At 40.6% G+C, this 13,798-nt stretch overlaps 1 protein-coding gene across 2 annotated transcripts in view; it reads left to right on the top strand.

Moving 5' to 3' along the window:
- Positions 1-13,039, top strand: part of LOC143930769 (natural killer cells antigen CD94-like) — a 32,132-nt gene extending 19,093 nt beyond the window's left edge. For both annotated transcript variants that reach the window (XM_077455346.1, XM_077455345.1), the window contains 3 exons: positions 227-378; positions 7,008-7,114; positions 12,309-13,039. In XM_077455346.1, the coding sequence (XP_077311472.1) occupies positions 227-378; positions 7,008-7,114; positions 12,309-12,432 (383 nt within the window). In that variant the 3' untranslated portion in view covers positions 12,433-13,039. The remainder of the gene's footprint in view (positions 1-226; positions 379-7,007; positions 7,115-12,308) is intronic.
- Positions 13,040-13,798: the final 759 nt, after the last annotated feature.

The following is a 13,798-nucleotide window of genomic DNA, read 5'->3' as shown; positions in this document are numbered from 1 at the left end:
TTTTGAGTCAAAACTTCTTTATAAGTCCGCTGGACTTTTGGAAAGGAAAAGTCTGCCGGAGCCCACACACGGGTGGACCAAGTCCACGTGATAGTTTGATCGTGTGTACGCGGCATTACTGACACTAATTAATCCTTTCAAACTAAACAATGTAAGTATTTAACTATTCTACCCAATAAAAACAGAAATAAAATTGATTTGTGTATTGTTAAATCTCTAATTTCAGAATGCAGATTATGTCCCACTGGTTGGCATTTGTTTCAAGATAACTGCTACTTAATTTCTTCTTCTCAAAAATGTGAAACATGGAATAATAGTCGCAATATTTGCATTGCAAGGAATTCTCATCTTCTGACTTTTGAGTATGAAGAGCAGATGGTATGTATATTTATGATACACAACTATTTACATAAGGTAATAGCCTATCTGTAAAATATAATGACATTAAAAGTCTCCTGTCGGCTGTCAAACAAGCGAATATCTCCAAAACGGTGCACATTTAGGAGATATTCACAAAAAGTAGACAGGGTCACTTATCCAGTGCTCAAGATGAAAAAATATAAAGGACTAAGCAGCTGCTATAATCAGATATAACTTTCAAAAGAAGGCAAAAAATGTCCAAGAAAATAGGTCCTTTCCAGCTTAAGCAGCGCTCCAAAAAACATATATAAATTAAAAATAAATAAAAGTCAATAAGAAATGCATGTTAAAAAATAGCACTTTTAAAATTATAAAAATTGTGACAGTCCAGGTGCTGGGTAATTTCTCATGTTAATAAAACAGTTCATACCAACTGAAACAATGTTCCACCATCACCACACCATGTGATATCACTCTATAGGAATTGCACTCACCTGACACCTAATAATCAATCGCCTTAGTGAATAAATCCATCTTTAATCTCAGCAACTAAAGGACATGCTCAACATAAACATTGCATTTAAAACACATCAGTTAACACACAATGATACTCTGCTCAATATCCTTTGTTGTATAACAATTTCCCCTGATAGGCCATCTCAATAATAATATTGACACATTAAACTGAATTAAATTGTATCATCAGAGAACCGGGACATATATTGCAACAAAAGATGCCCCATGTGGCATGGTCACATGATACTTTGAATATCGAGTTCCTCATTGAGGCCATCAAAGGAAGGAAAACCTCATGATAATGGGGGATGCGTTTTTTGTTGCTTTATGTCCGGCTATTTGGCTCTTTGGATTTGTTGTACTCGCAGATATGACCACCATGAGATGTTCGTAGGTGGGAATATGTATACATCTCTATATTCAAGTTATGGTTGTTCATCAGGGCCTTTTTCCATGTGTGTATCACTTAATACTGGTCATTACTTTACGGTTGCTTCTTGTGTACATACATTTTTAGTTTTGACACATCACATTTACCTTTATGGCATTTTCATGTTCTCTTTATCAAGCTCTATTGATTTTCTTATAGTGAGTTATTTCGCTTTAAGTCTAGTAACACCTTGTTTCAGCAGTAATACTTTTTATCTACAATGTGTATAGACACGTGTAGTTTTAAATTTAAATTTAAACTTTATTTATTTTTTGTATTTTTGCATGTTTATTTTTGTGTTTTTTTATTATTTACTTTTATATTTATTTATTTGTATCTATTTTATTACCATATATATATATATATATATATATATATATATATATATATATATATATATATATATATATATATATATTATTTATAATATATATATGTATTTTTTTTATTAATTATTTATGTAACCATTTCTATACGAGTGTGAGTACAGAGTATATACAAATGATATGTACTTCCCAGTCAATACTATATTTATTTAATACATGAATGTGACTGAGGTTCAAAAGCACTTGGTATAGTGTATATACTGGCTCCCCTGTTCCAGTGTGGATTACAGTGTTTACATCTGGCATTTTGGCACAACCGTTCCTCATTGTTCAGCCCTAGCTCCTCACCAGCAGACACCAGAGTGTCATCTTGCAGGTGCAGTTTTCCAACTGGCAGACCCACGGAGCCAAGGCTCCTGTGTGCTGCTATCGGGCTGGGTATCATCTCCTCTCCACCGGGCTGTCACCGTTCTCCATATGGGTCAGGTAATTTACTTTTTACATCTTACCAGCATCTTACCAGCAAGCAACCTGGACTATACTACCATCCTCCTACCCAGTTTTTCTGTGTGGTACCGCTTTGCTTTTAAAAAAAAAAAACATTTTAAACGTATTATTATTTTGATGCTTTATACTGTATGACTGCTGCATTTGTTTTTATATCCCACAGTCCTATACAGAACTGTGCAGGGATTGTTCATCTATCTACCAGTTTAGACGTACTTTATATGACTTATGATTTTACCCATTGAGCGCTGCTTTTTTGTGTTCTATTTCAGTATGTAGTGCTATGGTTCTTTCCTGGCTGTGTATACTATACAGCAACCTTAATTAAATGGCAGACCGTGCCTGCAAATCTGCAGTGCTAAATTTCTGCTGCAGTACTGTCATTGGCTGCTAGGACCGCCATAGTCCTAGCAACCAATGACATCCTCTGTGCACCCTGCCCTCTTCAGCAAGTTCCTCCACCCATCTTCTGCCCCCTGCAGCATGCTTCTTCTTCAAGCTTCCACTCCTGCCCCCTGCAGCATGCTTCTTCTTCAAGCTTCCACTCCTGCCCCTTGCCTTCCTGCCTGAAAGGACTTATCCAGGTACACTTTTCTACCTTGTAATGGCTCCCACCTCTGATGGGGGACACTCTGATGGGGGACACTCTGATGAGGTCACTCTAATGGAGGACACTGTGGGGGGCTGTCACGTACCTGAGGGGAGACTGAAATTATGAGATCGGCCTCTCTTGTATCTCCAGCCCAGGTCCCGCTGAGAGTGGAACAGAAGGAGCCAAGGGACAGGAGGCACACGAGTGCCTGCAGGTGGAAGCCCAGGATCCTGTTGCAGGAAGTTGCAGCTGGTCACAGGACTGTGGTTGCAGAGCAGGAAGTCGCAGCTGGTCACAGGACTGTGGTGGCAAACACTCGGGCAGTAACGCTGGGCCGAGCAGCGTACCTGAGCAAGGTCACAGGAATAGCCAGGTTCGTCAACAGGCGGGAAGCAGGGTACTGGAACATCAGGCAGAGACGGGTCAGATGGGAAGCCGGGATCAGGAACCAAAGATTAGGTATAGTAGAGTTCAGAGTAGGGTCAACGGGAGCCAAGGTCAGCAACGGGTAATCAGACAGACAGTGTGGGTTTCAGAGTAACGGGAACAAGCTGAAAGACCAGTCAGCACTGATCTACTGCTGGAGCCCCCTTTAAAAAGGCTAACTGTCACCAACTAGCGCTAAGGCACACTCCTGCGTGTGTAGCCATGCGCCATGCACGCGCATGCTCATAGGCGCTCACAGGCACCTGTGGTCCCCTGTGTGCCGGGCGCACAGTTCCCTTACAGGGGCACTCTGATAGGGGCAATCTAATGGGGTCACTCTGATGGGGCCACCTACTCTCTGATAGGGGCACTTTGATGAGGACACATACTCTCTGATGGGGTCACTCTGATGGGGACACATGCTCTATGGGGACACTCTGATGGGGACACCCGCTCTTTGGAGCACTCTGACGGGAACACATAATTTATGGGGCAATCTCATGGGGGCACATTTTCTCTGATGGGGACACCTGCTCTATGGGGGCACTCCAATGGGGATATCTGTTGTATGGAGTCACTCTGATGGGGACACCTGCTCTATGGGGTCACTCTGATAGGGGAAACCTGCTCTGTGGGGGACACTCTGATGGGGAAACCTGTTCTATGGGGCTACTCTGATGGAGACACCTGTTGTATGGGGTCATTCTCATAGGGGCACCTGCTGTATGGGGTCACTCTGATGGGGACATCTGCTCTATGGGGTCACTCTGATAGGGGAAACCTGCTCTTTTGGGGCACTCTGAGTCTGTATTGACTCCTCTTTTGAACATTTCCTTGTTCTGTGTGAGCTGAGGAATGGAATTCTGCCATGCTGGGATTTGTAGTCCCATAGAGAATCTCTCCTTTCTCTCTTTCTTTTGCCTTTTTGTCTCTCTCTTTGTCCCCCCTCTCTCCCCCCACATTCTTTCCCCACTTCTCTCTCCATTTTACTGTCATCTTTCTCTCTCCTACCCCTTTGTCTCTTTCTCTCTCCCACATTCCACTCTCATCCTGACTTCTGCACTCAATACCCTATATTTTATGTTACTTACACCTACACTCAAGCACGTTGTATGGACTGCAGGACAAGGGAGACGTGGAATGGAGGAGATGGGACTGGAGGAGGACGTAGGACGATAGCATGGTCCTCCTAGCTGTGATGCCAACAGTGCTGATTGTTGGGAGTGCTGTGTTTCTTCATCACTTGGTCTCATCCAAATGGTAATATTACACAGCATAGAAAAAAGAGGAAAAGCCGCGCTTATCAAATAGAAACTAGAAGGAAGCAGCAACCCAAATGTTATACTACATTTGGCATAAAGGAAAAAAGAGTGGGTTGCGCTACAAAAAACTACTAAACAAAAAATACACCTACGTGAGAAAAACTCCAAAAACTTTGACTTAATAACTTATCAATCCTATGCGGAAAGATTTTAAGTGCAAAGAAATTTAAATAAGTATATAAAGATGAAAGGTGCTATGAAGACAGCAAATATACCTTGATATTATTCATACAAACACCAACATGATAGTGGATACTCAAATAAATGTGAAAATTAAAGAAAAGGGTGAGCTACACAAAAAATAAAATTAATAATTGTAAGCGGAAAAACCCCTACATAAAGATGTAATAAACTCTAAAGAATAGCTATTAAGTTAATAACTATACCCAAAGGTGGAATTACACTGGGTATAAATAGCAAATATGTACCAATATTAACAATAAGGATTCCTTATATAAATTATCATAATGTAATGTGAACCTACAAAAAAACAATGTATCATCCAATAACCAGTTAACCTAAACATTAATAAACCATCGTTATATGTGGCAAAAAATTATAACATAAAATATTGGAGTGTTCATAAAGTCCATAGAGAGTCTCTATTTGCAAAGTATTCCACGGTGAGATAGTGACAACATAGGTATCCAAAACGAACGTGACCCGTGTATAACCTCCACCATAGATATTACTGCCGCTTACCGAAGGTTTATGGTTCCTTATTACAGAGAACCATGCAGAGCGGATGACTGATTCCCCCAGTCCAGGGTTTTCACAGATGGATGCGAAGGAACTCTGGAACCCGTTCGCCTCTCAATACGCTCCCGCTCACAGGTTTACATAAAAAGTAATAAAACTCACAATAGTGTAAAACCCAAATAAATTTTAATCGAACGTAAGAGACAAATGCGCACTTACAGAAATGAAGATTAAAACGATCGTTAAGCAAATCGGAGCCGGCCGGTCTCGATTCGCGCCCAATACTTCCGCAAACAAACAACACGAGATGGTGGCGTCAGGACGTCGCTCCTCCTCCCTACGCGTTTCGTCACTATAGGACGTCCTATAGTGACGAAACCATGCAGAGCGGATGACTGATTCCCCCAGTCCAGGGTTTTCACAGATGGATGCGAAGGAACTCTGGGACCCGTTCGCCTCTCAATACACTCCCGCTCACAGGTTTACATAAAAAGTAATAAAACTCACTATAGGACGTGACCACGTCCTATAGTGACGAAACGCGTAGGGAGGAGGAGCGACGTCCTGACGCCACCATCTCGTGTTGTTTGTTTGCGGAAGTATTGGGCGCGAATCGAGACCGGCCGGCTCCGATTTGCTTAACGATCGCTTTAATCTTCATTTCTGTAAGTGCGCATTTGTCTCTTACGTTCGATTAAAATTTATTTGGGTTTTACACTATTGTGAGTTTTATTACTTTTTATGTAAACCTGTGAGCGGGAGTGTATTGAGAGGCGAACGGGTCCCAGAGTTCCTTCGCATCCATCTGTGAAAACCCTGGACTGGGGGAATCAGTCATCCGCTCTGCATGGTTCTCTGTAATAAGGAACCATAAACCTTCGGTAAGCGGCAGTAATATCTATGGTGGAGGTTATACACGGGTCACGTTCGTTTTGGATACCTATGTTGTCACTATCTCACCGTGGAATACTTTGCAAATAGAGACTCTCTATGGACTTTATGAACACTCCAATATTTTATGTTATAATTTTTTGCCACATATAACGATGGTTTATTAATGTTTAGGTTAACTGGTTATTGGATGATACATTGTTTTTTTGTAGGTTCACATTACATTATGATAATTTATATAAGGAATCCTTATTGTTAATATTGGTACATATTTGCTATTTATACCCAGTGTAATTCCACCTTTGGGTATAGTTATTAACTTAATAGCTATTCTTTAGAGTTTATTACATCTTTATGTAGGGGTTTTTCCGCTTACAATTATTAATTTTATTTTTTGTGTAGCTCACCCTTTTCTTTAATTTTCACATTTATTTGAGTATCCACTATCATGTTGGTGTTTGTATGAATAATATCAAGGTATATTTGCTGTCTTCATAGCACCTTTCATCTTTATATACTTATTTAAATTTCTTTGCACTTAAAATCTTTCCGCATAGATTGATAAGTTATTAAGTCAAAGTTTTTGGAGTTTTTCTCACGTAGGTGTATTTTTTGTTTAGTAGTTTTTTGTAGCGCAACCCACTCTTTTTTCCAATATTACACAGCACACTGATACATGATGGAGACCCCCCATCACTTTCTCCTCCTCATCTTGATCTCCCTAAATGCTGGAAATAGGTATCAGTAATTGATATAGGCGAGTACTTAAAAAAGTATCTGTACTCGTACTCAAAAAAGTATCTGTACTCGTACTCAAAAAAGTATCTGTACTCGTACTGGAAGCTAAAAAAAGTGGTTTTGGTGCATCCCTACATTTATGGTATAGGTCAACTATAAAGCTATGTTTTAATGCATTTTAATATATTTTTAATGGACAGATATTTATAGAAAATCAAACAGATAACACTTACTGGATCGGCTATCATTTTGAAATGAACACAAATAAGTGGGTTTGGGAAAATTGTGGCTCTTGCATTGATTTTAGGTGAGTACGTTTTAAACAATGCTCTACTTTAGCTTATATCTCTAAGCCCTTGTACACACGGTCGGACATTCCGATGGACAATGTCCGATAGGACCCTGTTGTCGGATAATCCGACAGTGTGTGGGCTCCATCGGACTGTTTCCGTCGGAGTATCTGACAGACCAAGTTTTCCAGCTGGGCTATAAAATTTTCCAACAAAATGATCCGATCGGACTTTGTCCAATCATGTGTAGAGAATTCCGATCAGACAAAGTGCCACGCATGCTCAGATCAAATTCCCAGACCAAAGCTATTGGCTACTAGCCTGAACGTAGTCCTGTCCTAACGAAATAACGTCATCACGTTAAGTACGATCGGATTTTCTGACAACTTTGTCCGACTGTGTGTATGCAACAGTTTCGGACAAAATCCGTCGGACAAAATCGATGGATTTGGTTGTTGGAATGTCCGACCGTGTGTACAAGGGCTAATAGCCATTTGAAATTAAATATCTGCATTTTTGCAAATGTGTCAGGCTTTTAAGCATTGGAAGTTGATTTTTTAAATTCCACTTTTGTTTATCATCATCATTTATTTTCTAGTACTTTTATTGATGCATTATGTGTTGTTATTGATTTGAATGCTTTGCATATATTTCCAATGTTTTTATTAATTAATTCTTCTCCGTCTTAAAATACTTTTATCAGTTTAACAAAGTAGAACAAATAGTAGTTAAAGTATTTAGGAAAGGAAGTATTTTGACAGCCACTAATATTCACCCAGCGCACAATCATGTTGGATGCACGCATCAGCATTCCTAAATAACCTAATCCTCACAAAGGTCAAATAAGAAACAACTAAAAGAGACAAAAAAAAACACAGAAGGGCACCAACACATCATACATTACCATAAATACGTTTATTGAATCCACAAAGACAAATGGATACTCACATGTCAATAAAAACATCAAGCAAAACTGATCTACTCCAGCTTGAACGCAGTAAAACTCATCCAAGGATCAAATGGTTGGTTGTCTGATGCGTTTTGGGGGGTCATGCCCCTTTCCTCAGAGCTAAACCAACCTCAGAATAGATGGCCTTTTAAATGGTCACAAATCCTCACCTCCCACAGAAAGCCACCAAATGGGCGAAGCTCTAAAACTGCGCAAAAACTTACAAAAACAACTAAAAGAGACCTTAGGTTGTGCTTGCATTTATTAGTCAAAAAGTTACTAGATCCCCTTAGAAATATATACACACACACGTATATATTGTATATACTGCCTTTACACGCACATGAATTTCAATGGCATCCCAGTCTTAGTTCGTAGGGTTCAATACTGAGTTGGCCCACCCTTTGCAGCTATAACAGCTTTAACTCTATAACTCTCTTTAACTCTCAAAAGGCTGTCCACAAGGATTAGGAGTGTGTCTATGGGAATGTTTGACCATTATACCAAAAGTGCATATTTGAGGTCAGGCACTGATGTTGGATGAGAAGACCTGGCTTGCATTCACTGCTCTAATTCATCCCAAAGGTGTTTTATTGGGTCGAGGTCAGGACTTTGTGCAGGCCAGTCAATTTCCTTCATCCCAAACTCACTCATCCATGGACCTTGCTGTGTGCACCAGTGCGCAGTCATGTTGAAACAGGAAAGGGCCCTCCCCAAACTCTCCTCGCAAAGTTTAGAGCATGAAATTGTCCAAAATGTCTTGGAACGCTGATGCCTTAAAAGTTCCCTTCACTGAAACTAAGATGCCAAGCCCAACCCCACAACATAATCCCCCCTCCACCAAACTTTACACTTGGCACAGTGCAGTCAGGCAAGTACCGTTCTCCTGGCAACCACCAAACTCAGACAGGTCCATGGGATTGCCAGACAGAGAAGAGCGATTCATCACTTGAGAGAACACATCTCCACTGCTCTAGAGTCCAGTGGCGGCGGGCTTTACACCACTGCATCCGACGTTTTACATTGCACTTGGGGATGTAAGGCTTGGATACACCTGCTCGGAAACCCAATCCATGAAGCTCTCTACACACTGTTGTGCTAATCTGAAGGCCACATGAAGTTTGGAGGTTTGTAGCTATTGACTCTGCAGCCAGTTGGTGACTTCTACGCACGGTGAGCTTCAGCATGCACTGACCCTGCACTGTCATTTTACGTGGCCTACCACTTTGTGGCTGAGTTGCTGTTGTTCCAAGTTGCTTACATTTTGTTATAATACCACTAATGGATGAACTTATTGCATGAGTGGTAACCTATCACGGTACCACACTTTAATTCACTGAGCTTCTGAGAGTGACCAATTCTTACACAATTTTTTGTAGAAGCAGGCTGCATGCCTAGATGCTTGATTTTATACACATGTGACCATGGAGGTGATTGGAACACCTGAATTCAAAGATTTGAAGGAAGGGGTGTCCCAATACTTTTGGCAATATAGTATACACTATATTACTAAAACTATTGTGATGTCTGCCTTTACATACATATTAACTTTAAAGGCATCCCAATCTTAGTCCGTAGGGTTCAATATTGCGTTGGCCCACCCTTTGTAGCTATAACAGCTTCAGCTCTTCTGGTAAGGCTGTCCGCATGGTTTAGGAGTGTGTCTATGGGAATGTTTGACCATTCTTCCAGAAGGGCATTTGTGAGGTCAGGCACTAATGTGGGTGAGAAGACTTGGCTCACATTCTCCGCTCTAATTCATCCCAAAGGTGTTCTATCGGGGTAAGGTCAAGAGTCTTGCTCATCCATGTCTTTATGAACCTTGATTGTAAACTGGTGCGCAGTCATGTTGGAATAGGAAGGGGCCATCCTCAAACAGTTTCCACAAAGTTGGGAGCATAAAATTTTCCAAAATGTATTGGTATGCTGACACCCTAAGAGTTCCCTTCACTGGAACTAAGGGGCCACGTTCAACCCCCTGAAAAACAACCCCACACCATAATCCTCCTTCAGCCAAATGATTTGGACCAGTGCACAAAGCAAGGTCCATAAAGACATGAATGAGCGAGTTTGGGGTATGGGGACTTAACTGGCTTGCACAGAGTTTGGACCTCAACCCGATAGAATACCTTTGGGATGAATTAGAGTGGAGACTGCGATCCAGGCCTTCTTGTCCACATCAGTGACTGACCTCACAAATGCGTTTCTGGAAGAATGGTCAAACATTCCCATAGACACACTCCTAAACCTTGTGGACAGCCTTCCCAGAAGAGTTGAAGCTGTTATAGCTGCAAAGGGTGGGCCAACTCAATATTGAACCCTACGGACTAAGACTGGAATGCCTTTAAAGTTCATGTGTGTGTAAAGGCAGGTATCGCAATAATATATTATATTGTGACAGGAAGCCAAGAAAATCTATGGGTTGTGTCCAGGATGGGAGATGTTTTTGTCCCAGGTTCTTGTACACTGATTGTTTTTGTATGACCGCATCCATCTTCATCCCTTTTCCTTCTGTGACTGGCCGGAGTCACATGACATCACTCCTGCGTATGCGCACAGGAGCCAACAGTCACAGCACGGGCCCTGTAAAAATGGGACGATCATGCCTTACTTCAGTGCGCATGCGCCAATGATGATAGCACAAGCGTATATGGTAAGTATCTCCTAAACCGTGCAGGTTTAAGAGATATTTCCAGTACCTACAGGTAAGCCTTATAACAGGCTTACCTGTAGGTAAAAGTGGTATGTAAAGGTTTACAACCACTTTAAGTTTGTGTGACTAAAAACCTCTGTCCATTTCTGTGTGACCGTCAAGTGTCTGGACAGGAGTAGGCTATGGCAGAACAAGTAGTCATGCTCCTGTGTTTTTCTAGTTATATGCCCAAAGTGGCAAGGGTTTATTTTCTGTTTTGTTTTATTTTACCTGTTTTGATAAGTGCACTTGGTAACCACAGACATGTAAATAAACCACCGTTTTGCTTTAACAAAGATCCTGCTGTCTCTCTGTGAAACTTCACTGTACTGTGACTCATCTAGGGGGTCCTGCACACCCCGCTACTGAGCTAATCCCTTACAATACACAGTGCAATGCAAATGCCCGCCACACTCTATACATAATTATTTGTAAAAAAAAAAATGAAAAACATTTATAATTTTCTTGCTACTTCACAACTATGTGCCATTTTGTGTTGGTCTATCGCATAAAACCCCAATAAAATACATTTAAGTTTTTGGTTGTAAAATTACAAAAATCTAATTTCAAGGGGTATGAATGAATACTTTTTCAAGGCACTGTATATATGGAGGATCTATTAATCCTGGCTGCTGGGGGTCTATTGTAACTGGTGCTGGTGTTTCTGATGGTGTCTACAGCAGGTGCAGGGAGGATCTTTTGTTGTTGGTTGGGGGTATTTTGTGGCTCTGGGGTTTTTATGTTGTTGGGGAGGATCTACTGTTGAGGGGGGGGGGGGTCTATTGATGCTGGCAGCTGGGTATCTTTTGTTGCCAGCAGGAATCTCTATTGTCGCTGGGACAGGTTTATTATTGCTGATGGGGAATCTATTGTTACTGGGGTGTATATTGTTCCTGGTGGGGGTTCTATTGTTTTTGTGGGGGTCTTTTGTTACTGGGGGTATCTGTTGCTGCTGGGGATGATCTATTATCATTAACCAATTCCATACAAATTACCTAAAGTGGAACTTTAGCCAGAAAATTAAGTTGTGATCGATTACTTCATGCTGGCCCCTTATGCTGGGCATGGCTAAGTAAAACATTAAAAACATTAAAATTCTGTCTCATCTTGCTCTGCACAGCCTCAGATGTTCTCTATTTTGTTCTATTGTGTTCACTGTGCTGAAAATCAGAGCCATTAGAGGTCGATCTGCTGACAGTCTAAAGATTTACTGCTGCACAAGAGCTGTGGGCTTCAGCAAAATGGCAGCCTCCGGCAAGAAGAAACAGGAAGAATGCTGGATACAATTTAGAGCACACACTAATTTTGGTAGCATAATTATTCATTTGGAATGTATGTTTCTTGCTAAAGCTACCTGGCCATGTGAAGGAGGCCTCACTGCACAGTCATAGACTCTGTACAACCGCCACATAGGAAAGTGAAAGACTGTGAAAATAGAAGTTATTAGTACAATGTTTTTTCTAACTATTCTATTCTAATCGATCTATTTCAGTGACTTCAGTTGAGTTGATATCAATAAATGTAGTTATATTATTTCTAATGTATTGTGTTACTTTGATTGGCATTAAAGGAACAAGTCTAAAGAGGGTTCACCTGGAAATAACTGTATGTTGAGAACGGAGCATAAATATCATCCAGAGAACTGCAATTCCCCAAACGGCTGGATTTGTCAGAAGAAAGCATTGTCTATTTGAAGAGCTTTTCTTTCTGTGGATTGTTACATAACAGATTACATTTTATTAATTATGTTCAATATGTGGGTAACAATTTACAGTATGCCAATTTTTATACCTAGTGAAATTCAAAGTAAAAACAGCATCCTTGTTAGCTTACTATAACCTCTACAATGTTTAATTAATTTGTGTTCTTTGCTGTTTACTTAATGACGTCATATGTACTGTAGTTACTTTTATCAGCCAATCAGATTGCACAGGCGATGCTACATAGTTGCATAGTTGGTAAGGTTGTATAATGAAAAGCGGCTAGCTGAAGCAGAGTTCTTGGTGGAAATACATCTGTCAGGCTTCACGCTGGAACATAGGCTTCATATGGTTTGATAAAGGGGCGGTCCTGTTGCCCTGAAACATGCAGCCCCCCCTCCACTTCCTGTCACCATCACCCAGCCGAGAGAGGTGCTGATTGGTGCAGTAGCCAACTTGCTTCATCCAGAAGCCGCTGCTGCCTGTGTTCCAGCCTAAATCTTCACAGCTGTAATTCCACCAAGAACCCTCTTTAAACTAGCGAGAGCATTTTTATTGTCTTTTATTATTTTTAATAAATTGCTACACCTAGATGGAGGTACCCTCTTGTGTTTGTTTTATATAAGTGTATTAGCATACCTCCAAACGTTCTGAGATGGTAATGAGGGACACCTTTTAACAAAAGTATGTAGGCATAGGCCACACCCGCTGTCACACCCCTTTAAAAAAAAGATTGGTTAAATCGACAATTCTTTTCTTACCAATACTATTCCTTTATTTTGGATTTTGGAATTTACAAATGCATAAATTTAGAGATTGGATGAAAGGTTTAACACTGTGAATCACTTTTTAATAGATAAGTAGTGCATTTTTATATACAAATATATATATATAGTCCCTTGCGAAAGTATTCGGCCCCCTTGAACTTTTCAACCTTTTGCCACATTTCAGGCTTCAAACATAAAGATATTAAATTTTTATTTTTTGTGAAGAATCACCAACAAGTGGGACACAATTGTGAAGTGGAACGAAATCTATTGGATTTTTGAAACTTTTTTAACTAATAAAAAAATGAAAAGTGCAAAATTATTCGGCCCCCTTGCGTTAATACTTTGTAGAGCCACCTTTTGCTGCGATTACAGCTGCAAGTCGCTTGGGGTATGTCTCTATCAGTTTTGCACATCGAGAGACTGAAACTCTTGCCCATTCTTCCTTGCAAAACAGCTCGAGCTCAGTGAGGTTGGATGGAGAGCGTTTGTGAACAGCAGTTTTCAGCTCTTTCCACAGATTCTCGATTGGATTCAGGTCTGGACTTTGACTTGGCCATTCTAACACCTGGATACGTTTATTTGTGAACCAT

The sequence above is a fragment of the Lithobates pipiens genome, unplaced genomic scaffold (assembly GCF_037356315.1).
Source record: "Lithobates pipiens isolate NorthernLeopardFrog02 unplaced genomic scaffold, aLitPip1_a1.2 Scaffold_25, whole genome shotgun sequence".
Lineage (NCBI taxonomy): Eukaryota > Metazoa > Chordata > Amphibia > Anura > Ranidae > Lithobates > Lithobates pipiens.
This window is presented reverse-complemented; position numbering and strand designations above follow the sequence as displayed.